The 27,335-nt window shown below is 41.2% G+C and overlaps 1 protein-coding gene and 1 long non-coding RNA gene across 3 annotated transcripts; one reads left to right on the plus strand and one right to left on the minus strand.

The window, feature by feature from the left end:
- Positions 1–7,323: 7,323 nt before the first annotated feature.
- On the minus strand, positions 7,324–12,326 carry LOC132341470 (uncharacterized). 2 transcript variants are annotated; one of them, XR_009490228.1, is made up of 3 exons: positions 12,192–12,326; positions 9,865–10,896; positions 7,324–9,085 (listed from the first exon to the last, which is right to left on the minus strand). It is a non-coding gene; the product is annotated as an uncharacterized LOC132341470 (long non-coding RNA). The 2 variants fall into 2 exon arrangements; XR_009490227.1 differs by having other exon boundaries at positions 7,324–10,896.
- A 4-nt stretch (positions 12,327–12,330) lies between these two features.
- Positions 12,331–24,322, plus strand: LOC132341469 (uncharacterized). The gene is made up of 2 exons (XM_059873050.1): positions 12,331–12,601; positions 14,851–24,322. The coding sequence occupies exon 2, from the start codon at positions 16,496–16,498 to the stop codon at positions 17,519–17,521; it is 1,026 nt and encodes a 341-aa protein (XP_059729033.1). The 5' UTR covers positions 12,331–12,601; positions 14,851–16,495; the 3' UTR covers positions 17,522–24,322.
- Positions 24,323–27,335: the final 3,013 nt, after the last annotated feature.

Consider the following 27,335-nt stretch of genomic DNA (forward strand, 5'->3'; position numbering starts at 1 on the left):
ATGCACCCCTAGATGCAATCACATTTTTTACAGACGGTTCAGGGAAATCAAAAAAATCTGTGATTGCTTGGCAAAATCCAGAGACAAAAAAAAAAAAAAAAGGGAATCAGATACTGAAGAGGTAGACGGTTCTTCACAAATAATAGCATTTATGGCAGTTGTGCGAGTTTTTTCAAAATTCACGTTTCCTTTTAATTTAGTAACGGATTCATTCTATGTTGCAGGTGTAGTGGAGAGAGCAGAAGGGTCTCTGCTAAGAGGTTTCCAATGATCAGCTATACGGTTTGCTCAAGAAATTAATCTTCCTTCTTTCTATTCAACAGGAACCTTACTTTGTAATACACATTCGTTCACATTCTGCACTCCCAGGTTTCCTAGCAAAAGGCAATGCTATGGCTGAATTTTTAGCCATGTCAATACAAAATACACTTCCCAATGTTATCAAACAAGCCAGAATGAGCCATGCTTTCTATCATCAAAATGCACCTGCCTTAGTAAGAATGTTTAACATCTCTCAGAATCAGGCAAAAGCAATTGTTCACTCATGTCCAGATTGCCAAAAATTAGCCATACCAGCAATAGCAACAGGAGTTAACCCTCGAGGCCTAAATAGCCTGCAGATATGGCAAACTGATATACCTCAATATCAGTCATTTCCATGGTTCAAACATATACATGTATCAATAGGTACATTCTCAGGAGCAATTTTTGCTTCCGCACATCAAGGAGAAAAGAGTAGAGATGTAATTAAACATTTCTGACAAGCATTTGCATACCTAGGCATTCCTCAAGAAGTCAAAACGGACAATGGACCAGCCTACGTTTCTAACTAACTGTAGGAGTTTTTAAAAACCTGGGGTATCAAACATACCACAGGTATTCCATATTCTTCCACAGGCCAATCTATTGTAGAAAGAGCACACAGGTCACTGAAAATTATCCTTGAAAGGCAAAAGGGAGGGAAAGAAGTGCTGTCTACAATAGAGAGGCTGAATAAAGCTACATATGTTTTGAATTTCTTAAATAATTCTTTTATGGAGCAGGTACCATCTATTTTCAGACATTTCAGCAATACCAGTCAAGCAAAGCTCAAAGAAAGGCCACCAGTCTTCATAAAGGATCCAGAGACAAGACAAATTTCAGGACCCCATCCTCTTGTGACTTGGGGGAGGGGGTTTGCATACATTTCTACAAATGCAGGTCTTCGATGGGTCCCTGCAAAAAATGTCAAACCACAGGTACAGCCAATCCAAGAGCAGCAGAAGACGCAGAAGAAGAACATGCAAACAACTGAGCAACAACTGGAAGCAGAGACTGTGTTTTCTAAGTTTGCACTAGTTAAAATTGTTTAAAAAATAGTTTTGCACTGAAAAGGTTCTATAAGGTTCTTATTGCTGTCATGTTAAAAAGTTATTAACCTACCTCTGAATCATATGTAAAAAATGCTTTCAAGTTCTATATGTTCAAATCATATATAGCCAGAAACTTGAGGCTTGCCTGGGAAAACACTTCACCTAAGTTAAGATAGAAGAATAATTTACAAGTGTCCTGGTTTAGGGCAAATTTGGGAGAGAATCCCAAAAAGGATAACCAAATTTAAAAATTATTAGCATAACTACAAATTATTGAAAAAGGTGAGACTTTTTCAGATCATGTTCTGTCACACATCTTGGCTAGATGGTGACAGTGGAGGGGGGCGACAGTCTCCCTTTTCCGGGACTCTGCAGAATCCCAGCTACCAGTGGAGGCACAACGCGGAACAAAAGGACAGCAGCAGCCCGGGCCTGGGGTGACACTGGGTTACTTTATTTGATGTTACACTCCCCAAGTCTCGGGGTCCCAGGCAAGGAGCTGGGAGCAAACAGCAGCTTATAAAGGGGGGCAGGTCTCAAGGGAGGATACAATGTAAGAACTGTGGGTGGAACACAAGGCAGGGAACGCAAGGGACGAAAACTGCTTGGGACAGGAGGGGTTAACAACTGGATGTGGGAGGAAGGAGTTTGAAACTCGGCAGAAAAAGTAGCAAAATAGCAAAAAGATAAGACACCTGGCTCAACTGAATAACAAAGGACAAATCAAACAATAACCTTCAAAATAAAAACACAATACAACAATGTTCCTTTCTCCTCTTTCCTTTTTATATATATAGAAAGGGTGAGATGTAGGAATGTGCCCCCTGTTGACAGAGTGACCAAACTATCCTTTGTCTCCTAAAAAAAGGAAAAAAAGCCCAGAAGTTTCTCTCCTCAATTTGGTAAAAAGACACCTCATAGGACCTTTGAGACTTCACCTTAAACCTAAGGCAGCCAAGTGGACAGAAGCCAAAAGGTCCCGCCTAAGTAATTCACTAGAAAAATAATAGAACAAAGGAAGTAATCGCTTTTGTGGGGTGTTTTAGCAGAAGCAAGAACCTCCTGCCCCTGGCTTGGGTTTTCTCTGCAAGAGCTTTGCTATTTTGCCTTTTATTAAAACTTTTCTGTTTCCAACAATGCCTCAGAAGTCATCCTGCTAATTTTATGCCATTTGAGGTAGCTGGGCTATCTCGGGTGTGATAGGTCCTCCGAGAGCTTATAAGACCTGGCTCGAGGAGAAAACATATCACCCCAGCCAAACTATCTCTAGTTACTCTAATCAGAGCCCTCTGGAATTCATCAAGGTTACTAAGACATAAACTGTGCTAAATTAAGAAAGAAGAGGCTGAGGAACAGATACCAAGACCACAAGAACTAGATAACAGAGGGCAGTGAACCACCTGGACTGTAACCAGTCACATACTCTGAAGAGTGCGTGCAGAACGCGTGGACAAGATAGAGGCACCAATGAAGAAATGCGTGACGAGTGTGTGGAGTAGTTTTAGAATGTATAAGTAAGTGCATAATGCAAACAATAAACTGCTTCTGCTTAATCACATTGGTTAGTCATACAGGAGTCCTGTGTCCCGCACCCTATTATCTTTTACCTATTGCCTCACAGATTATTATTAGCATAAGAACAGCATACCATAAACTGCTGGAACCTTAACTCCCCCCCTCAACTACACAGTTGTTTGATAACATCCCCATCATAATTTTTAGTATCAAAGTCATAAATGGGGTAAAAGAAGGTTGTAAGGCATCAGAATTATCTGATTATTAGAGTGATCTTATGACAGTGGAAAAATAAAAGATTATATACTACTCACTGTCTCAAGTCTGTTGCTACTGCTGCTTTGTTTGCTTGGTAATGAGCTACAGCAAGTGTATCACATCCTTATTAAGTCAGGAAGAGAAACCAAGCATATATGAATTTCAGAGGGGCCCACTAAGCAGGTCTGCATGACATCTTAGAAAAGAGTGGCCATCTACAAGAAGGGAAAGGGAGACACAATTTTCTATGAGGGAATTAAAGTTGAATGTATACCAGATATGCCAAATATCAGTTGTACTTCATTTCAGTACAACAAAAAGAGAAAACTACTTGCCAAGGTCTTTCTTTTTTTCCCTCAGGAAGCATCAGTAGCAGGCAAAGTTCTCAGTAAAATTAGTAAAATTGAGCAACTCTGGAATTACAGAGCTACAGAATAAATTGACCCTTCAGCTCTCCCATCTTGGGCCAGCTTCTAATATTTAATTAATCTACTTACCATCGGCCACAGAACTACAAAGTTTTGTTCTGAATTAGGCAAAGAAACTATGCTCAAATCCTAACCATCAGACTAGAGTCTCCTCTTCAGAAATGTTTGGGATTTTTCTCAACCAAGGAGGCCATTCAAGTAACCTACTCCATTAAAAGTTTTTTTTTTCCCTCTGCCACTAAAACCCCCACATTTTCTTTTAAACTGAAAATTTATTGTGATAAAAATATCCTTCCCTGTTATGTCTAGTCAAGAGGTGTGCTAATCTGAAGTTGATAAGTGTAAGTTTTAAAGAATACTTGTGTTTAAAGCTTATACATATAAATTTTTATTCCCCTTAAAAAACACAGCTTATTAAAGATCTTCCTTACTCTGTAATTCATTTAGTTTGAACAAAGCAAAATAAACTAGTTTCAAGTTGTTATTTTGCTATCCAAAATTTGTAGGTTAATAAAAAAGACTTTGAATCCTAACACATGCTTTACAAAGTTTTTGAAAATGAAAACATTTCTACTGATCACAGATTGATGCAAAAGTATGACACCTGCTTGAACTAAAGATTATTTATTTCCCTCCCTTTCTCTCAACTTAAATGCACAGCCACAACAAAAGACTAAGCTTCAAACTTTACAACCAACTTTTTAAAACATAGAGAGGAAAATGCCTGTGCTGCTGCCACTTTCCCCTCCAAGATTTCAATGTAGAAGAAGGTTTACAGGCATGATAATTTACAAACAAGGTTAAGTTTGGATATGGCAATTCTCTCAAGCTCTTTGCTTCTCTAAAATTTACTCACTAAAGTTCAAAAGAAAAAAAGAGTTTCTTAGGGTAATACAACTAAATTTAAAAGAGAATTAATTTTTCCCCCCTTCTTTTTTTGTTTCCCCATTTTCTAATCTCACCAATAATAAAGCTACAGTTTCTGTTTTGTGTCAAAATTAAGTTACAACAGTGCTATAATCTATTCCCTGAAAAATAGAACGTAGCCCTGATGTAAAAATGTGTTTGCATCAAAATCTTTTTTATGAAAATATTTTTATATTTTGTGAATTTGATATGATAAAAGTTAATTTTTCATAGTCTAACCCAGCAGAACAGGAATACTACCGATTAAATTCTTCCAACTATATGTGAACGCAGTCAAGAAAAAACCTATTTTAAAACCTTTGAAATACTTTTGTCCCAGGGTACATTTGTACTATAGGTACTGATGATCTCCTTGAAACTCAACCAACTGACACATGGCTAATACTGGAGATAGAATTTATAAATTAAAACCCACTGTGTAGCTCTATGACCAATTTCAATACATGTTAAGTCAACATCCAAGAAATACAATCCTGGGGAATCCCTCACACCCACTACCAAATAAAGAAAACTGATCTTTGGGTTCACAGGGTGGGAGACACTTTCTAGTAACGATTGGATAAATGATTGCAATTGAATTTACATTTTTGATTATTGGAATAACTAATGTATTACTCGCATTATTAATACTTCCTTTATCTTTTCTTTTACTAACCACTCTATAAATGTCACCCACCATGGGCAACCCATAAACTGAAGAAACATCAGAAGAAAAGTCATTACAATGTTTAAGTCACAGGGTGGATTGTCAGAGACTGAAATATTGTTTACGACTTAAACATTTTCATGAAGGACTAATAGCAAAACTGTATTACAAAAGCTACAGAGAAGACCACCACACCCTGAATAGGCCTTCTGACTGGGGCCCTGGTTTGCTCGCTGATGGAGATAAGATAAAGTAACAACACAGGACTGGGGAAAAAGGATACATTCACAGAACACAAGCTCAACACTTTTGGAATTGAGACCGCAGCCCCAGAGCTATCAGCTGCCAGACCCTCACACCAAAGGATAGGGGGAAGAGAGGCTTTGGGTGTGTGTTGGAAAAACCTCTGGTCAGAGGCCCAGTAAGCACCCATCCTTCACTGTGCAGACCAGCTCAGCTAAAGGGCCCCTTCACCTGGGAAAAAGCTTATCCACAGCAGAGGGGGTGTCATGACCCATCAAAAGCCCCCCCCAGGGATCCCCAGACCCTGCACCTGAGCACTGCAGATGATGCAACAGATCCATAGTGTCGAAAGGGACAGTGTAAAACTGGCTCCCTGCAAGGAAGGCACATGGGCATTCCCACCCAGCCCAAAACGTATATTAATCCATGGAATTCTATAATCTTCAGTGTGAAGGTGGTGGGTGACTCACCACCAGAAGACCAGATGGAGAGAAGCAACGAGATGTCATTGGGACACCCAGAAGGGTGATATGTTTCTACCTAACCCCTGTCACTCTCTCCCTGTACCCCCAACCCTCCATGCACACATCTTTCTCTATTTTTCTTTCTTTCTTTGCCTCTTTTACTGTTAAATAAAATATATCAATTCTTTGGCACCAATATTCAACCTAGTTTGGTTTTAATCACGTTTCTTGGGTATATTTTGAACCTTCAAAGTTCTTTCCATTTTACACACAGACTTAGTTTTCTTTGCTGAGCATTCTAACAGTGGACAACGACGGAAAAAAAAAATCCATTTGTTTCTTTAATTTACCTTCTTGCCTCAAAAAAAAAAAAAAAAAAAATGGTAACTAAGGCTTCCTGCAGAACAATAATGGGAAAAAGTCCTTTGTCAAATTTGAGCACTTCCAAAAGTCTTATGCCAGGGTGTGAGAAGTGTATTGAATCATACTCTAACAGTCAAGTTTTTAACCATAAAAAGCCAACACATCCCCTAATAAAGATGCAGCTCTAAAACCTAGCTTTACAGTGGCTCAGCAAATACAACAAAAACAGGTAAGAAAAATCCACCTTCGTTTCAAGTTAGGACCCAAGTTCATTAAGTGAGGATGAACCAACTAAAGTGCACTTACTACCTTTGTTTTATATAAGGATCTAGAATGTTGGCAGACTTGGTGGGATACTGGTGTTCTAAAAATCCCAACCACTTGCTCCTTATCATATGGTACCTGTTACATATATAGATATGGTTAAAAAGCAATAGGGTTTACAACACTTTTGTGAATCAAATATTATTGTTACAAAAATCAAGACATCTTTTAGGAAATATTTTAGAGCCAAAATTAATGAGAGAGCTCAGAATACCTTGACCATTACTTTTATCCAAAGAAATGTTTGCTTCTTGCACTGTACCAAAAACACAAATTTAAAAAAAGCTAACTATTTTGTAACACAGGATAACTTCATATTTGAAGGTGAACGACAACCAGGTTCCTTCTGCTTGAAATCCTACACTTGCATTACCATTTAGCGGAAAGCTGGATAAACACTAATCTCTTGTCCTCTGTAAGGTTTGAAGTCCAAAAGCTGAAGCATTAGTGCACTATTATCACCACCCAGTTCAGCATACATTATGTAACAAAATCACCAGGACTGCTTTTGCACTTTGAAGTCTTGACAAGGATCTAAAAAAAAAGCAGTTATAAAGGTGGCAGATTTAAAATATCCTCAGCCTATAAAGCAGAAAAACAATTCTATATTATTTCAACTGTTTCCCAGACTATTTTTACCCAAAATATGAAAGATAATGATTGTGGAAGAGTTGATAGCACCACATGGGGCATTACCATCAGCCACTGTATAATACTACTGCACAAAACCACACAGTAACAAAAAAAAGAAAGAAACCAAACAAAACAAAACAAAAACGCAAAAAACCCAAACAAAAAGCATACCAAGTCTCATTCAAGTTTATTTATAATAAAGAGCAACTTTCTCAGAAATTACAGATGAACTATCACTATCAAACCATTTTACCCATACATTTTAAACAGAAAAATCTCACTAGAACAGAAAAAAAAAGAGCTTGAAGTACATTAGCTAGTGAAATAGTAACAAAGTAAATATCTACACAATTTCCATATATAATTTTACAGATTTTATTTCTATTACGTAAATTTAAACTGAAAAGCTTCCACCAGCAGTTTTTTCACAGAAGAGCAGCCTACACCATTCAATATAATTTCTCAAGAAAGGTACTCACTTTTGAATTCTACCAGAATAAATGCATCAGTAAGAGAGTCAAGTTGCTGACAGTTATTCCAGCACAAAAGCTATGTTTACATCAAGGTTTAAAGTATAATCTTTCCAAGGCAAGGACCTTATCTTCATAGCTATCTGCAAACCACCTAACAGACTGTGAGCAGTCCTAAAGAAGGACCGGCATGCTAGGCATTTTTTCCTCAACGGTCTTCACCCAAGCATGAATTTTGCTTAGGGTACACAAGGGCACATGCCTGAATCTGTGTCAAATACATACACATACAAATAAAAATAAATGGACTTCCCAAATGCAAAACACAGTGAAGAGAAAAAAATAACTATCCTACCAGCAACCAGAAAAATGAAAAGGCTAATTTATAAAACTAAAAAGAAAATTCTTCAAAACATATAGAAGAGAAAGGAGTCCAGGTAAAAATGCCACCCAAAATAGTAAGTGGAGAGAATGCAATTCCTTGGTTTCAATAAGAGCCTTTTGTCAAGAGGTAAAAGTATCAGATAGCACTGGAAGTTAATAGCTTGTAAGAGACAGACATCACTTCTTCTATGATTTAAAAAGCAAGTACTTGTATTCCTATGTTTATAGCCACATAATAGACAAAAATCTAATAAAATGGGCACTCACACCTGAATTTTTCCCATTTACCAAGTGTTTTCAAGCAAAACACTGACGCAACTAAAAGAGAATGAGGAAGGTAATTCTGTTAGTGTGGTTGCTTTACGAGTGGCTCAGTTCATTCAGCCAAGCCAAGCCATACCAAGACTCCATCTAGAAGAGCCCCAAGCAATTATAGAAACACTCCTATTTACGTTCTAGAGTTTCCATATTTTCAAAACAGCAAAACTGAAATGTAAGTTAAAATAACAAAACAGCAAAAATATTCTAAGAAGGCAAAATACTGAAGCTAGGTCAACTTTTAGATATTGACAAAACAACACACAGAACAGAACTACTTCAGTGAGCTTAAGAATTTAAAATACTTATTTAGGTGCAAGTCATTCATTTATGGTCAAAATAGCAAGTCACAGGGAAGAAAAAGAAAAAACCACCACCATTGTAGTAATCTTTCGGCAAAGTTTCATATGCTTAAAATTACTTTTCTTCAAGGTTTTAATATAAGCCATCTTATCAAACATTTTTGCAGTGCCCTTAGATAAAAAAAATTTTTCCATTAACTCACTATTATTAATATTTCAGTAATTAAGAAGCTCTGAAATATTTTGGACAAGGTTGCAACTAAAGGTAAATGTTTCACCTTTACCAGACACTCAGTTTACAGTCTACCCAATAATATTTTAATTAATTAAAACTTTATGAATAATCAAGGTCCAGTAAGGGGAAGAGAACTTAGTAAAATTACCTCTGACTTCTGAATTAAGTTGTTCTGTTCATCTTAATTTTCTTCAATGCAGTAGTAATTCAGCTGAAAGCAAACCTACAAAAAACATTATAAATATATTCATTCCAATAGCTAAACTATACCTATATTCAGAAACATTTAACCACTACAAGGGAAGGGGGCAGCAATACATCTAAGAATAACATGTAAAATTGGTTAGTTCACCACTATATTTTGTTTTGAAACCTTCCAAAAAGATTTTGGGGGGATTGTTATGGTATGCTTTCAAACTAATCAGTCATTCATTTCCATTACAGGGCAGGAAATTACTCTGAATCCAACCTTAAAATATCAATACATGTAAAAGCCAGTTTGCATAGGCAGCAAATAATTTTTTGTAATAAAATCTGGCTTCCATAAGTGACAAAGAACATTGGAAGGAAATTAATTTTTAAAAGAGCTACATTATCAGCAACTTCATGCTGAAAAAATATCTAATACAAATGGAAAGACTGAGACACACAAGCTCTACAGCAGACTTGTTCAATAAGTATAAAAGTTCATTGTTGTGATTAAAGTATTAATAGGAAGTTACCTATGATTCAGTCGAGATGTACATACTTTTGATCTCCATGAAAAAAAATTCATGCTTACAAATTTTTTGCAGCAATACACGTATTCTGCAAATTCTTAAAAATACTCCATTAATTGTTAAAATGGCAAGTAAAGGTTATTTCCTGCAAGCTCATTTCAATGTTCTCCAAAAAAAAAAAACAAACAATATCTTCTAGGCAGTAATATTACTAGTTTAACTGTACCCTTGAAAAAAACATTTTATCAGTAGAAAATCGATTTATGAACACTACAATACTTACCTAATCCAAGAGGGCTGGATGAGGTATTAGTACTGCATGACTTATATTTTTCCAGTTTGTTTTCCTCGAGATAATATCCAGAGTTCTCATCAATACTGCATTCATAGCTGTTTGATGTAGTTTTGACCTCATAGAAATCAGCTACCCATCCTTCCTGCTTACAGATTCTGCAAGACTATTTCCAAAATTTGCCAAGTCTCTGCCCTAAGAAGCTTTCTTTCCCTCTGACAGTTTCTTCATTTGTCTATTCCATGTACATTTCACTATAAGAAGCATCAACTACAGGTGAAACAAATACACTTTTTACACCACAGCCTGTGAGACCAAAAATCCAAATTTCACATCTGAACTCAGGAACATTTCCTAGCTTCAGGTAACAGAGGTATTTGTAAACAACAGCTATCTGGATACCACCATATTGTTTATTGGCAACAACATTTTTCATTAAAAATATTAAAAAATAATAAAAGAAAAATTACAAGCAAATGTATATGAGCCACTTGATTTAGAAAGTAGGTCTCATTGCAAAATGACCATAGGCTATATCAAAAAATAAGTGTAAAAATATCTGCCATGAAACTTTTCAGCAACATCTACACAGTGACTCGGGCTGCATTTAGCCTGGAGTCAACGAAGAGAATCGGTTATGGCTATGACTCAGAACATGTATGGAAGATAAAAAGTAACTAAATGCAAAACAGAACTTTATTTTGGCAGGCAAAGTATTCAGAACTTAATAAATTTAGCTGTGTATCCATGCGACATGGACAAAAGTGTCCAAGGGTAAGGTGCTCTGCACTGCTAGAAAGAAAAAGCTCATGACTTCAACTTGCAATTCACTTCCTGAATGCCTAAGGATTGTTTCAGAAGCCTTTTCAGAAGGAAGCACTTGGACAAATAATCCCAAATCAGTGTCCGATATTTCTCCCCTTTTACAAGAAACAACTGGTGCAGGACAGCGTTCCCCTTTTTTCCTCCCTACCAGCTGCAGCAAAAGGCTCCAAATATCCAAGACTGTGTAATGCAAATTGCCTAGGGGAAAAAGAACAAGAACAATCAACTTTCCCACTGGAAATCTGAATTGGTATTAGACAAGTACATATAGCTGAGTCTTAAAAGCAAACATATATGTAATCAGAGAGCCAAACCCAAGTACAGAAGCCTCAGCTAAATATTCATTCACAACCTGAAGAAAGCAGCAGGCATATTTAACAGAAAACGCAGCGTATCAGCAAAAAAATTTTCCTGTCTCTAATTTCCGAGAATAATAAACAACCGTAAAGAAGCATTGCTCATTTTATTGGAAAAAATAATTAAACCTGAAGAAGGCACCTGGGGAGGAAGGCGCTGATCTGGACCGGAGATACCAAGCTTAAGCATAAAACAAGCCCAGAGGAGCGGCAAGAGCCGCCTGGAGAAGCCTCACCGCTTCGGGGCTGGTTGCCTGTGAAGTGCGCAGACAGACCCCCAGCTCCCCGCCCCCAATTGGGACTTCTGGTGTGGAGCAGTGTCTGCCCCCAAGGCGGGCTCCGATGACCCACACTGGGTACTCGCCCTGACTTCTGGGGGCCCACGACCTGTATTTTGGCACTCACCATCCCCGCTTCTCCCACGCAGCAACAACAGCAGCAACAACAACAGCCACCAAGGCTACACCGGAGGCAACTCCCTTTCACTGCCTTGTGTTTTGCAGAGAAAATCAAAAACTCCACAACTTCATAAAAGTTTTAAAGCCGGTATGTTTATTGCAGCGCTGGACGCACGCGGGGATTACTCCTCTTAAAAGGCATGCGTACCTCTGGGATCTCCAGGTCCCTTTTTATCTCTCTCTCTAAATACATGTGCATATAATTTCACAATAGGTTCATACATATTTATTTTACAGACTTCGCGTGACATTTAGCGCTAGTTCTTTTGTTATCAGAAAGAATTCCTAGGCCAAGTTGACCTGTCTCCCCCCCTTATCTCTGTCCTTCAAGGAAGCAGTTTCTCTGAGCTTAGGCTTTTGCAAGAACAGACAGTCAGACTAAACAGCTAAGATTTCAAATTCAAGGCTTAACTAAAAATGTACATTAACTTAAATCAAAATAGATGTCTACCCTAGAACCTGGAAAATTTCTACTCTGTCTCACTTGCTACAGAGAAAAGAATGAGATTATACTCCTCCCCTCCCTCCCGCCGCCCCCCCCCCCCCCCCCCCCGCCGTGCCAGGCCACTCCTAACGGAATCTGCCCTCTTCCACCACTCCAGAGCTAGGAGAGTCCCGGACACAAGAATTGCGCACGCTTGCATGCACGCACCCCTACCCCACACCCCACACCGCTCACCTCACTCCCAAAATGGCGCCACTCCGAGTCACAATCCTCGCAAGATTGGCCGCATACCCCTGTGAGTGTTCAGAGAGGAGTTTCCCCGCCGCCACCAAGGGTGCAAACCCACCCTGCTGGAAGGAGTCCCCCTGCCGTAATGTCACGGGAACAATACCGAACGTTCCACACGGGGAGGCGGGGAAATCCCTTGCGCCGCCGCCGTAATTAAATGTGCAGTAGCACAGCTCTAACAGTGTCACTCTTACTGACACCAGCAGCTGGTCGAGAGAGTGGCCTGGGAAGAGGACAGACACTGGGGAAGCAGTGACAGCTCTGGCTGGCATTTCGCACCACTGCGGCCTGGATTGAGCGCTGCAATGTCGAAACCGAGATGCGGGTCATACAAATCAGCCTGGGACTGCTGGAAGGTCAGTGTGCGACATATGTGAAATAAACAGGGCAGGAGATCTTTCTCCTTTTTGATGCCTTTATTAAAAGTGATCAGCTCAGGATGGGGAGGTACACAGGTCTGCTGTTCCCTGCAGCCACTCCCAGAAGTGATGAGGAGGAGGAGGAAAATGCAGCTCTGTCCCCTAGGGGGCAGAGCCGGGAGTCCCGTCCTCGCGAGGGCAATGGGGGCATACCCCAGGTTCAGTTTGGCCTGCCGGTTCAGGAGTCCTGGACCGGACTGACTTCTTTTTTAACTGGGATGAGGGGTGACCGAGGTTTTCAGCGTCTCTGCCGGCTTTGGACCTTGCCCCTGCTGCCTAAACACTTCTTTGACCTCTCAATTCTGTTTTGGCTCGTTTCTTTTGGGGTTTTTTTCCGGGATTTGGTGGGGGTCCTGTCCCGTTGCAGTCTGGGTTGAGACCATATGTGCATGTCTCCTGAGATCTCCTCCCCACCCACTGTCCTGGGTGGGGTGGGGGGTTTGTCATCCTCTTGGCAGCAGGCAAGGGTGGTACTGAAAGAAAGAATGAAAGAATTCTCCACAATAGAGGGTTAACAACTAGATACTTAACAGGTGATTGCAACATTTAACTAACAAAAGAACTCGGCCAGGGATCAGTTCCCAGCTTACCTTTAAACTCTGCAACCCTTTTCTTAAAAAAAACAGGTAACTCTTTTTTTACTCATAACAGTCCCCCCTCTTTTTTTTTTTTGATTGAGCTTAAACTTAAGCTAGCATCAACTTTAATTTTTTGTATTGATTATAAATTTATTGAGCGCTCTGGTAATCATGGTTGCTTAACTTTGTTACTTTCCTTGGTTTCTTAAGGTTAAATTTTTTTGAGATCTTTAGGTTGGTCTGCATGGCAGATACCACAATTCTAATGAAGCAGGGACATAAGCACAGTAAAAAAAGCAATTCCCCAAGTATACGCACAGTGGGGAAAGTTACTTTTTCCCATAAATCCTTTTTTAAAGTCCATAGGTTATCCCACCAACTGGAATCAAGTGTAGGAGTCCGTTCTTGGTTGTTTACATATGCTAGGTTTTTTATCTCCGTTGAAATGTTTCTAATGATTGCATTCTTTATCTGTAATACTGCTTGGAGCCTGATGATTCTATTTAACATAGATATTGGGGTCTGAACTTGGCCCTTACAATTTTGGCTTATCTCAATTTCTATTGTACTTTGATTTTTCTGTTTGGTTTCTCTTAAATCTTTGTATATAGGAACTCCTAAACTTGATCCAGATTCTTTGGGTAATAAAAAGAAATCTGGTTTTATCATTCCAGTAGTGCAACTGCCAGACCAGTCTCCTGACAATTCAGTGAATGCTGTAGTACCAGAGATCAAAACCAGGGGTTTAGGGCTCTCCCAACATTTACACAGTTTTTTCCTTTTCCAAAAGGGGTTTATACACTCATAAAGTTCATATACCTCATGGTAGATACACTTGTCCCTTTCTTTTTTCTCAACAGACTTAAATTTATTTGCATCTCTTGGGATCCACCAAGTAGCAAAGTTCTTTACTGCTAAATACCTTTTACAAACCATTTTTCTTACCGCTTTTACCATCTCGTCTTTTTACCAGATCTACCAAGCTTTTTTCAGTAACATCACATTCAAAGCTCAAATTGGCTTCTCCTACAGGGCACTCTCCCAGGAGTTGCTGCATAAAAGTGGAAGTATTCTGGGCCATCCAATACGTTTTCTCATCCTTTTCACAAAAGACCAGTTGGGAGAGGTTAACACAATTAGGGTTAAAATCTATATGGACTCTCGACAAGGAGCTTATTTCTCCCTCCTCGAGGGGTTGGCAGCACTCACAGCATGGCTCTCCTGGGCTCCCCAGAGCACTGCCAGCAATCAAAGCCATCATTACTACCTTTCCCAAGAGTCCGGTATGGGTCATCTTACACAGCCTGCCCACCCGGCCTTGCCTCTTGGGAATTTCACTTACATGAAGTTTTTAAGCCCTTTTGAGTCCCTTTTTACTTGCTTCTCTGGTTACCTCTCTTGGTCTGTCCTTACTAATTTTTGTTTCTCCTAGGGAGGGTACTCTGTAGAAGATTACCTTGGAGTATTTGATTTTAAGTTGGGGGAGCTTACCCAGAATTACTTATTAACAGTTTTTTAGAGTTTTACAAACCTCATTTAAACACAGAACTGTCTTACAACACTTTTAGATATGTTATGGGTCTGATACTAAACTCTTTTCCTATACAGTTCTGTGGGAACTCAGCACATCACTCCGGATGTCCAGAGCTACCGAAAGAACCCTTGGGGAGCTCAGAAGTCATGGAATGTTGCCAAAAGTGCCTGGTGGCTTGACTTTGACCCTTCTAAAGATGTACCACCTGTGTATGAGGACATAAAGAGTCACCCGAGTTTGAATGGTGCAAGAATGATATATTTACAGAGTGAAATATAAGTTTTAGAGTTTTAGTACAAAGGAATTATAGAGACAAGATAGAGAAATCAAAGCCTGTCTCGTAGTTCTTCTTCTTGTCATCCATCTTCTGTGGTGATGTTGTTAGCATTTGTAGATTAGTTCATGGTGAAGATGCACTTGCTAACACAAGTAAAAAGTATTGGGAATAAAAGGTAAATATGTTATACGTAGTTTTTACTATAAAAAGACACGGTCGCCCCGTGGACGGTCAGAGTGCCTTTGGCTGCCTTGCTGGTCAGATCACGGCTGGGCAAAGAGAAAACTATATAGATAAGAAATAATAAACAAATCTGAAGACCAAAAAATCAGAGTCCAGATTTGCCCTTTGAAGCACAGGCTGCCCCAGAACCATCCTACGCGTGTCTGGGCAGAGACAGACAGCCGACCAGACATTTGGCGTCCCTGGGTGGGCTGTGTCCAAGCGGGCAGCTCCTAGGCGGGCAGTTCCCGGAGCTGGACTTGTTCCCAGGAGAGCACTGATAACTCCTTGGGAAGGCAACCAGAAGAATCTGGAGAAGCAGCAGCCATTGAGAACATCGCACTCCACTTCTGCCGAAGAAAGCTTGTACCAGAACAGCCCGGACCGGAATCAGAAAGGCGCCCTGAATCCATCTCCTGTCATCTGCTGGACAGATATCGGGAGCCTTCGGACTGCTCTGACTACACAAATTCAGTGAGAAGGTAAAAAATTAGGAACATGGGGAACACATACTCACAGGAGCAATTAGAGATTCTGTCAGCCTTACAAGGCGTGGCAGAGGTGCACACAGAGGGAATTTCTAAGAAAGAGCTCAAGGATTTACTGTTGTGGGTGAGATTTAATTACCCATTTTCAGAGACCCGTCTGTTGTTTGAAGTAGGTTTCTGGCAGGAAGTTAATAGACATATATATCTCTTAGCTACAAAAAAGGATGAGACGGCCTTGAAATTGCTGTCTCCAGCAAGGACCATGTTAGAGGCTACCTTGGCTAAATCTCGGAGGTTAGCCAGGCAATTACTTGTTACAAATCCCACAGCGGCAGGGGGGATGAGAGACAGGCTCGGAGCAGAGATTGACTCTAGTCCCAATTGGCCCGAGGGAGGCAGCTCCCGAAGAAAGGGAGCAAGGAGGAGTGTCACTGCCTCCAGTCCCACTACCCCGAAAATCCAAGAGACCTCCAAAACGCCCTGAAACCCCAGAAACTGCAGGGGGTTCAGGCTCTGACTCAGACACAAATACGATCCCAATCCCAGATGAATTAAAGTTTTCCCCCAGTGAGACTGAGGAGTCAGGACATCCTGTAGGGGCGGTTCCTCCCAGTCCACAAAAGCCAAAGGGAGACGGAAAGGGGGGTCGAAGGGGGATCAGAGGGGTGAGGGAAACGCTTTCTCGCCGCGGCGGTCCTGGCCAGCAGGGGGAGCACGGAGGCGGTGGGGGACATGAGTTGTAGTGCGAATTTTGTGAGCACGACACCGAGCGCAGTGGCAATCTCGGCTGGCGCGGTGCCGGAGACATGCCCGAGAGGGGGGACTCGTGGGACATCCGAGAAGAGCTCTCAAATCATAGGGTCCACATCAGATGCTGGCGGTAAGCTTGGAGCAGCTTCAGAGCTCCAAGCGGCACCCATAAGTAGACGCAGAGGACGCGCAGTGATGATGCAGGACCCAGAAGTCGAGACGCGGCGATTTGTCCGGATCGCGGAGCGAATGCAGGCACAGGCGGGGCAAGGGCTGCACGCACAGACAGGGAGCGTGGATACAGCGTCAACAGAGGAAGAGAGGGAGTCAGAAACAGACACTAGGGAAGAGACATCAGAGGTGGAACGAGACAGAGACAGTGACGTCAGTGTAGGAGAGACAAGAAGCATTTCCGAGGGTGCGCACGCGCGGAAAGTGTGGACAAAGCGCAGTCGGGGGCAAGTCCGATCCCCTGTGACGTCTCGGGCGAAGAGGGGCCGTGCTCAGAGTTCCACATCCCGGGGCTCCACCCCCTCTCCGGTTCCGGCCCCCTTGATCTCAATCCTTGTGGTTCAAACCTCTCCCATCCCAGAGAGGCGTTCACGTATTCAGCCTCCATTGTTAGCTCATTCAAAATTCGTGCAAACTTGGTTCCAACAATCACAAATTCTGCACTCAGCCGAAACAGCTGAAGAGCTGATTGAGTTCGTGATGTCATCACGGTCGCCCAAGCAGATGACAGCACCACCCTGTGGGGGGATGACCGCAGCGCAAGACATATCAGACCTGGTCAGCAGAGCCACAGCGCCATCTCGTGGCCAGACTGCAACAATGCACCAGTTTTTTCCAACCACATATAAAAAGAAAACCACATCAAAGAAAACAACACAACAAATGAATTATCCATCGACTTCAGAATCTTATGAATTTAAAGACACATCACATGAAGCACAACTACAAGGAGAAAACATGATACAAATCACAAGATCGAAAAGAATTCCGGCATAGATGTTTTCAGCAGCAGAAGCAGCAAAGAGCTTTCTACATTCGTTTGATACAGCAAGGAAGACACAGCCACAAAAATTTCAAATTCCTTTTTCAGATTTGGGAGTGAAGCCAAAAACCTCAAGTCAAAGAATGTAGACCAAAGAATCACCAATGACCTCCACGACTCCACTGTGCATGCAGTTGCCAATAGAGTTTCCAGAAGAAGAACAACAGCCAGTGAAGACGATAGATATTAGAAACGCATCAAGAAAGCGTTGTCCAAAGAGAAGGATCTGCTACAGAGATCAAGAGATCTGACAATGCCAGTGACGTATGATGCACAGAGCCAGAATCCAAGGTGAGAAAAGATGGGTCACGACGTAATCAAAGACTTAGCAAAGGCCATTCAAAATAATGGGCTGAATTCACAATATTTCAAACAACTCCTGAGGGAGACATTTAATATATATGACCTCACACCATATGATATTCGAAGCCTTGTGTCGATGATCCTCACAAACACACAGAATCTCATCTGAGAAAAAAGATGGCGAAGGTATCTCACAGAGTTGAAGAACAGTTATCAAAGTGGGCCAAACGCAAACCTCACCGTGGCACAGTTAGCAAGAGATCCTCCAGATGACAATCCAGCAAGCAGTATGACTTCCAAGGAGAGTGTTGAATGACGTTAAAGAAGCGGCGCGAAGAGCGATCTTGCAGATTGCTCCGGCAAGAGTTCCAGACGTTCCATTCTCATGCATCAAGCAAGGTCCTACAGAACCATATTCATCATTTATAGATCGACTCTCGCAAGCTGTAGATAGGCAGGTGACAATCGAAAACGTGACGCAACCTCTCATGGAAAGTCTAGCCTTTGGCAATGCCTGTGGGAAAGACATTCTGTGCTGTTTTCGTGAGCTAGCAAAGGCCTCCTGAAGAAAAGGAGAAGCCCCATATCTCTCCTGAAGGAAGACCAAGGTTGTCACCATGGAGACAGAGTGGAGGAGAGAAAGTTAAGAGATATGGACTCTGGCTAGCTTACAGAGTGAGGTGGCTCCCCAATAACCTACTGGGAACTTTGTTTCTCTTATATGACCAATGGACATTGAATGTGTATGCTGGATGGGTGTAAGTGTCTTGAAAAGTATAAAAGCAACCTTGCAAATAATAAATCTCTCTCTTGCACCTTTTGATGGAGTCGTGTACTTTTGTACCGTGTCATACTCTATTGTGACAAATGCCAACCCAGATTGTCAACAAGTCATCACTGCAATGCCAAGACGACCATCCTTGGCAGAGATGGTGGAGGCATGCAGCAAAGTGAGAACACCTCAACATGTTGCGTCGATCATGAGAGACAAGCTGAGAGAAGAATAAGAAGCACAGATGAAAAGACACTCAGAAAAACAGTCAGAAGAAAAAGTGCTGGAAAAAATGCTTCAACAGCAAAATGAAATAATAGAAAAAGTTCTTGCAACCATCCAGAAGAAGAACAATCCATCAAGAGGACAATGCTACAAGTGTGGGGTGTTTGGACACATGAAGAAGAATTGTCCACAAGCGCATGCACAAGTGCAAGCACCAACACCGCAAAAACCACTCTGCGCACAGTGCGGAAGAAGAAGGAACTCTGTGAAAGAATGTTATTCTCAGACATACGCAGAAAAGAATCCTTTACCGTATCCGAGAAACGGAAAAAGGAGCGTGCCTGCAGATCGCCAGCGCGCCATGACGTAAGTGATAGCGATGGCACAAGAGCAAGCAAGACAGTCATCAGAGAACGTCAAGCAGACACCCTCAACAAAGTCCTCAGCCGATTCCCCAGCGACCCAGACCTCCTCCCACCAAGAGCACAGTGCACACTGGCAGCTTCAAAATTAATATACTTCTTAGATGAAAGTCATGTGGAGATACCAACAGGTGTCCACAGAGATTCATACAAGAAGCAAGATTTTTTAATAGTAAGACAAGACAGAAGTAGCATCCTTAGGCTCGTTGTTTCAGCGGACAAGAATACAGAGCTAACAGTTTTAGCAAGAGTTCTCTGTCCACCATTGACCGTGGCAGAAAACACTCAAGTCGCAAGACCTTTCACCTTGCCACCACATGCCATTGAGCAAGTCATGTCAATTTTCGACGAAGAAGGGCTTCCTTTGAAAGAGCATGTTGAGATACACACCACATGGATAAAGCACATAAGCCGAGATCGACCCACACTCACTTGTCAGTTGACTTGTAGAGACAGAACAATAGCGGTCAGAAGAATGCTTGACACAGGGGCAGATGTCACAGTAGTATCTTACATTTTTTAGCCCCTTGATTGGAGCTTGATTGCACCCTTAGAGTCTCTCTCAGGCATAGGGGGAGTTTCTCTGTGTCTGCGAAGTGAGAATTCCATCGTTGTGACAGAACCAAAAAACAAGATGGCAATCATTCTTCCTTTTGTTGTGCAAAAGCCAATCACAGTTTGAAGAAGAGATCTTTTAACACAATGAGGCACAAAGATCGAGGTAGATTTTTAGTCGGAGCCACTGCAGCACTCGCCACACTGAAGCTGACTTAAAAACCAGATGATCCAGGTTGGGTAGATCAGTAGCCCCTTGAACGAGAAAAGTTGAGTGCACTGAAAAACCTAGTCCAAGAACAATTGCAAAAGAGACACATCAAGCCAACAGACAGCCCTTAGAATTCTCCAGTGTTCATCATTAAAAAGAAACTATCAAGCAAATGAAGACTGTTGCATGATCTCAAGAAGATCAACAAAGTCATTGAAGACATGAGACCTCTTCAGCTAGGACTTCCATCAGTTTCGATGATTCCCAGAGATTAGCCACTTGTGGTCATTGACCTCAAAGATTGTTTTTTCAGTATTCTGCTTCATCCAGATGATGCGCCAAGACTTGCCTTTTCTGTTCCAAGTGCTAACAAAGAAACGCCTCTGCAGCGGTACCATTGAGTCGTACTTCCTCAAGGTCTGAAGAACTCGCCGACAATCTGTTAATAGTACGTGACACGAGCTTTGTCACCAGCGCAGAAAAAATTCCCGAAAGTGAAGATCATTCATTATATAGATGATTTGCTCATTGCGGCATCAACACAACAAGAGCTGCAAAAAGCTCGTGACTGTGTGATTGCAAAAGTGCAAAAAGCAAGTTTAGAAATCAGTGTTTCAAAAATCCAAGAAGTCGCACCTTAGAAATATCTAGAGTAGAAGATCTCAGAGAAAACAATAGGACCCCAGAAGATAGAAGTCAGCACAAAAGTCAACAATCTGCATGATTTACAACAACTCTTAGGAGAAATCAACTAGATGAGACCAATTTTAAGAATCACGAACAGCGACATTCCAGCGTTGCTCGATCTCTTGAGAAGAGACACAGACATTCGATCTCCCAAGACACTCACATGAGAAGCAAAGAATTAGAAAAAAGTACAGATGCTATTCAGAAAAGACAAGCACATTGATTTGTTGAATCGTTTCCTTTTGAGTTGACAGTGCTAAGAAAAAAAACACAGTTCCATAGTTTGATCTTCCAATGAGATTCATCTCAAAGAAATTCTTTATTATTCATAGAGTAGATTTTCTTACCATACAAGCCTTCAAAAACAATTCTCACAGATTTAGAAATGGCAGCACAGATCATCATAAAAAGAAGAACAAAATTGCTGACAATAGCAAGACAGGAATTCTCAATCATCCATTTACCTTTGAAGAAAGATTTTTTCGATTGAGCAATGCAAAAATCGAAAGACTTGTTAATTGCATTGTTAGCCTTTCCAAGAACTTACACAATTAACTTTCCGCAGCCCAAAGTGTTGCAATCACAAATATGTTACAGAGCAAAGCCAAGAATAAGTAAAGAACCTCTAGACGAGATCAGTGTTCACTGATAGCTCAAAGAAGACACACAAGTCAGTGATCACGTAGATGAACTCAACGACAGGAGACTGAGACTCAAATGTGAAGACAGTTCAAAGCTCTCCACAAATTGTAGAATTAGCAGCTGTCAGCCAAGCATTTCAGTTATTCAAGCAACCTCTCAATTTAGTCACAGATTCTGCATATGTCACGAGTGTAGTAAGACAATTAGAAAGTACACTTTTGAAAGAAGCCAACAACAAAGTTTTATATTCATATCTGGCAAGCATGAAAACATTGCTAGAAAGCAAGGAACACGAATATTTTATCACTCACATGAGAGCTCACACAACACTTCCAAGATTTCTAGCAGAAGAGAATGCTCGAGCAAACAAGTTGACAATGCCCATTTCACAAACACTTCCAGACATTTTTGAGCAAGCAAGATTAAGTCATGCATTTTTTCATCAGAATGCACAAGTGCTGATAGAATCTTTCCGTCTCACAAAAACTCAGGCGAGAGAAATCATTAGTGCTTGTCCAAATTGTCAGCTTCTGCAGCCACCTGCTTCCACAAGAACAGTCAATCCACAAAGACTGCAAAGTCTTCAACTGTGGCAAGCTGACGTCACAAAATATTCATCATTTAGAAAACTCAAAAATGTTCATGTTTCAGTAGACACATTCTCAAGAGCAGTCTTTGCTTCAGCACATGCAGAGAAAACAGCAGATCATGCCTGTTCGTCATTTCTTGCAAGCATTTGCATCATTAGGCGTACCTCAAGAAATAAAAACAGACAATGGCCCAACATATACAAGCAAAGTGCTTGACAAATTCCTGAAAAGGTGGAGTGTCAGACACACATTTAGCATTTCACATTCATCCACAAATAAAGCAATCATTGAAAAAACACATCACACCCTGAAATCCCTTTTAGATAGACAAAAAAGGGGAGAGCCAGAGGTGACGCCTCACATGAAATTAAACAAAGAGTTTTATGTGTTAAATTTTCTTAACAGTTCATCTTCAGAGCCCAATCCACCAATCTTGAGACATTTCTCAAATAGCTCTCAAGCAAAACTAAGAGAGAATCCTTTAGTTTTGATCAGAAACCGAGAGTCAAGACAAATAGAGTCCTTTCAAACTAATCACTTAGAGCAAGAGTTTAGCTTGTGTTTCCACAGAGCAAAGTCTGAAGTGTCGGTGCGGCACGTGAAGCCATTTCAGACACAAGAACAAGAAAGCACTGATGCCAGAAACAAAGAGACAAGCACTCAGAAGAAGCTCAAGCTGCAAGCAATGACTCAGAAGAAACAAAAGAATAAAGACTTTAAGAGTTTTCCTTTAAAGTTTAAAGTGAAAAGATGGAAATGTTTTTTCACAAAAGTAACGTCATGAGCTTCATAATTGTCTGTTGCTCTAAACAACAAGGCAAATTTACCTGTTGATCAACCAAAAAAAAATGTTTGAGAAGCTTTAGCCCAGGCAGCAAACTTAGATAGTATCTGCCTGACACACTCCAGACCAGAGAGACCATTCTCAGCATGCAAGGTTCAAGTTGCCAGTGAGCGAGTAGCCGATTCCAAGACACCCTCCAGTTGAAATTTCACAAGTCGTTAAAGATCCTGTGAACGAGTAGTGTGCTTAGATGCATCTCCTTCCTGTAGCTTCTACTGAACCTCAAGAATTAGAAATTTTCAGATCCATGGCAATAGAGCTATGCATGCAGTTTGAAATTCCAAATGTAGCAAAAACAAACAAAACCACCGACGTCACTCCAAATCATAAATTTTATAAAAATGCATTGGCTTAGTGCAAGAACACCACGACGACAACCAGAAAGTCACTCCAAGTTCCAGTGCAGTTGCCAAGAAGATTCTTCTTGATTTGCAAAGACAGAATTTGGCACAGTGTTCCTGCAAATGTCAAGTCCATGCAGCACTGGAAAGATTTCAATGCTGTCACCAGATTTGAAATTGCTGAAAGAGCAAAAACATAAAGAAAAAAGATCTTTACAACATTATAGTGCAGATTGTGATGATGAAGTGTACACTTAAAACAAGGCAAAGAGAATTGCGACAGCAATCTTCTCACCTCAGACAGCGTCAGGAGTAGCCTTGACTCAACTAGATCACATGAGTTGTTAGTTGAGCAAACATGCTCAATCACTCTCTCTTACACTGAGCGACATGTTGGAAGACATAGACAGTGTAAGACAGGCAACTCTTAAGAACAGAGCAGCGATCGATTATCTGTTGTTTGCTCATAGACATAGATGCGAAGAGTTTGAAAGAATGTACTGCATGAATCTCTCTAACCATTCAAAGGCGATTCACGAAAATATCCAAAAAATAGAAAACAGTATAAAGAAACTTAGTGAAATCACTGTCTTAGATTGATGACTTAGTTAAGTTCTTTGACCTTTCTCTTTTATGGAGAGAGCTTTTAAGAATAGAGTTTTATGTTTTATTAGTTCTCATAGTCCTCATGCTTTTTGTACCGTGCATCTTTTTATGTGTACAGCGTGCCATGAGTCAAGTTGCAAAAGAAGTGCTTTTGTGCAAACAGAAGGGGGAGATGTAGGAACTCAGCACATCACTCCGGATGTCCAGAGCTACCGAGAGAACCCTTGGGGAGCTCAGAAGTCATGGAATGTTGCCAAAAGTGCCTGGTGGCTTGACTTTGACCCTTCTAAAGATGTACCACCTGTGTATGAGGACATAAAGAGTCACCCGAGTTTGAATGGTGCAAGAATGATATATTTACAGAGTGAAATATAAGTTTTAGAGTTTTAGTACAAAGGAATTATAGAGACAAGATAGAGAAATCAAAGCCTGTCTCGTAGTTCTTCTTCTTGTCATCCATCTTCTGTGGTGATGTTGGCATTTGTGGATTGATTCATGGTGAAGGTGCACTTGCTAACACAAGTAAAAAGTATTGGGAATAAAAGGTAAATATGTTATACGTAGTTTTTACTATAAAAAGACACGGTCGCCCCGTGGGCGGTCAGAGGGCCTTTGGCTGCCTTGCTGGTCAGATCACGGCTGGGCAAAGAGAAAACTATATAGATAAGAAATAATAAACAAATCTGAAGACCAAAAAATCAGAGTCCAGATTCGCCCTTTGAAGCACAGGCTGCCCCAGAACCATCCTACACGTGTCTGAGCAGAGACAAACAACCAACCAGACACAGTTCAGTCTTTTTGACTCTTCCTTTTGAGAGTCAATTTTAAGTCATTTGGTCCTTTTATACCAGTATACTCAGGTGAATCAACTTGTGATGTAGTTGAATCTTGTGTAGTGCCCAGAGGTGGGAGTGGTGTGGAATCTGGTCCAATGCCAGAGAAAGACACTGATGTTGAATCTGATCCCGTGCCCGGGGGTGAGACTGGCCCTTTTATTCTCTTAATGTGAGTCCAACCTTTTTCTCTGGTCCACACAGCTGAATTAGTGATGAGGAGTACCTGGAAGGGGCCTTCAAATTTAGGCATTAATGGTCCAGCATTCCATGATTTTATCAGAACCCAATCTCCTGGGTTAATGTTATGAACTTTCACGTCAAGAGGGGAAGTTTGGGGGAGGTATCCTCTTTTTCTAAGTCCTTCCAGGGTCCTTCCAATGATTTCTAAATACTTTCTGGTGGCCTCTTCTCCTTCCAGATAGTCTCCTGTTCTATAGGGTGTTAACAAGAATGGCAGTCCAAACATCATTTCATAGGGTGAAATCCCTATATCAGACCGAGGTCTTGTTCTGATGCGCAAAAGCGCTAGGGGCAAACACTTTAGCCAGTTAATTTTTGTCTCCTCTATCAATTTAGTTAATACATTTTTGAGAGTTTTGTTCATCTGCTTCACCCTCCCAGAACTCTGGGGGTGCCACGGAGTATGTAATCTCCATTTTATTCCTAAAGCTCTGATTATATTTTGCAATGTTTGGGCTACAAAATGTGAACCTCGGTCTGAGTCTATAGTGTTCACTATTCCATATCTGGGGATAATGTTCTCCAAAATTACACTTGCCACAACTTGGGCTGTTTCCCTTCTAGTCGGGAAAGCTTCCACCCAATGGGTGAGATGATCTACTATAACCAGTAGATATTTGTATCCCTGCACTGGGGGCATCTCAGTGAAATCTATCTGTATGCTTTGGAAAGGTCTTAGAGCTAATTCCCTCCCTCCAGGGACTACCTGTCTCATGACCTTCTGTTTCACTTTTTGACAAATGAAACACCCTTTTGTAATTGCTTTTGCTAGGCCATATACAGCTATGCATAGGTTATTTCTTAGAAAATGATCCCATAGTCCCTGAACTCCCCAGTGGGTTAGTTTATGTAGTTCTGTTAGCACTGTCCAAGCAAGTGCTTTGTTCAAAAACACCCATCTATCTGAAGTTAACCACTCCCCTTGTTGCCCCTGGTGTAACTTTAAATCCTTTATAACCTCTAATTCTTTTTCACTAAATATGGGTTCTTCTCTTCTCTCTCCCTCTTCAGGTGTGGTTTCTGCTTTAAAAACTTTCACTGGATCCCCTGGTTCTAAAGCTGCTTCTTTTGCTATCTGATCAGCCAATCGGTTTCCTCTAACTTCAAGACTGTCTTGAGTTTCCCATTATTTTTACATCTTCAATCACTGATGCTCTAAATGGTTTCCCTTCAGCCCCTAAAACTTCACAAAACTTTTTACTAATTACCATACCTTCTGGTACTTTGTTGAGACAGGACTTACCTGCTCCTGTATCAACCAAAAATTCAAATTCTTCATTTAGGGGTCCCTTTTCAAAGTTTATCAAGGGCTTCTCTAGATGTTGCATTGGGTCTCATAAAGTGTAGAGCCCTTGACACCTCCAATCGTCACCCCTAAGAATCCTCCCTAAATTATCTTTTTCCCTGGCTATTGCCTCATCAATACTGAGCTTCCTACAAAACCTCCTAATGTGTCCAGTTTCCCCACAGTAATAGCAACGCCTTTCACTCAAAGGGACTTGAGGTTTTTCCATTCCTCTAGTCCCTGACTGTACTGGCCTATCCTTGCCTCCTCCTGGTGGTGGACCCGGCCATTCTTTTGTTACCTTATATCGTGGGATAGAATTGTTTGCCCCTACACTTTCTCTAGCTACTGCAACCATGATCTTAGCCTTGGCCTTTGCTCTTTCTTCCTCCCTCCTTAAATACACCTTTAATGTTTCTCTCAATAACTTATTAATGTCCTTCTCTTGCCAATCTTCAATCTTTTCCAGTTTTCTCCGTATATCAGGCCAAGATTTGGTTACAAATTGAACCTTTAGTAATACTTGGCCTTCCATGGTGTCTGGGTCTCTTTTGGAATACAGCTGGAAATTCTGCTTTAGGTAATTAAGCCAAGTAGCAGGAGTTTCATCCTTCTCTTGTGCACCCTCAAATGCCAATCTGGTATTAGTTCCTTTGGGGACTGACTCTTTGATCCCCCGAATTATCAAAGACCTATATTCCATCATGGCCTTCCTCCCCTCCTCCTGATTAGGGTTCCAGTTGGGATCCGTTAGTGGCAATTTCTGTTCACCTGCTGGCACTTGGGGTCCGGGACGGTTATCTTTTTCCCAAATTCTTATGCCAGCCGCCCTAATCATCTGGACCTCTTCTGGGGAGAATAATATATTCAGAATGGAATTCATCTCCCCCCAAGTGTAGATATTTGGGCCTAAGAATTGATCCACTTGGTTAGCTATGCCCACTGGGTCCTCAACTAAATGCCCTAACTCCTTGAATCCTGTCACCTCAGAAGCAGTTAGAGGAGCGTTCACAAAACCAACACCTCCTGCTACTCCTTGCATAGGAACTTCTCTGAGGGGAAAAAGTCTCTCTACCTTGGAGGTCCTAGATCGGGTATTGCAGTATGGTCCATCCTCAGACACCAAACTACCAATTTTAGGGTATCAGGATTGCCCTGAACTCTCTGCAGGTCAGCAGGTGTATTTGGTGTTAACAGTTTACCAGGCAA

This window comes from Haemorhous mexicanus, chromosome W (assembly GCF_027477595.1).
Source record: "Haemorhous mexicanus isolate bHaeMex1 chromosome W, bHaeMex1.pri, whole genome shotgun sequence".
Taxonomy (NCBI): Eukaryota; Metazoa; Chordata; class Aves; order Passeriformes; family Fringillidae; genus Haemorhous; species Haemorhous mexicanus.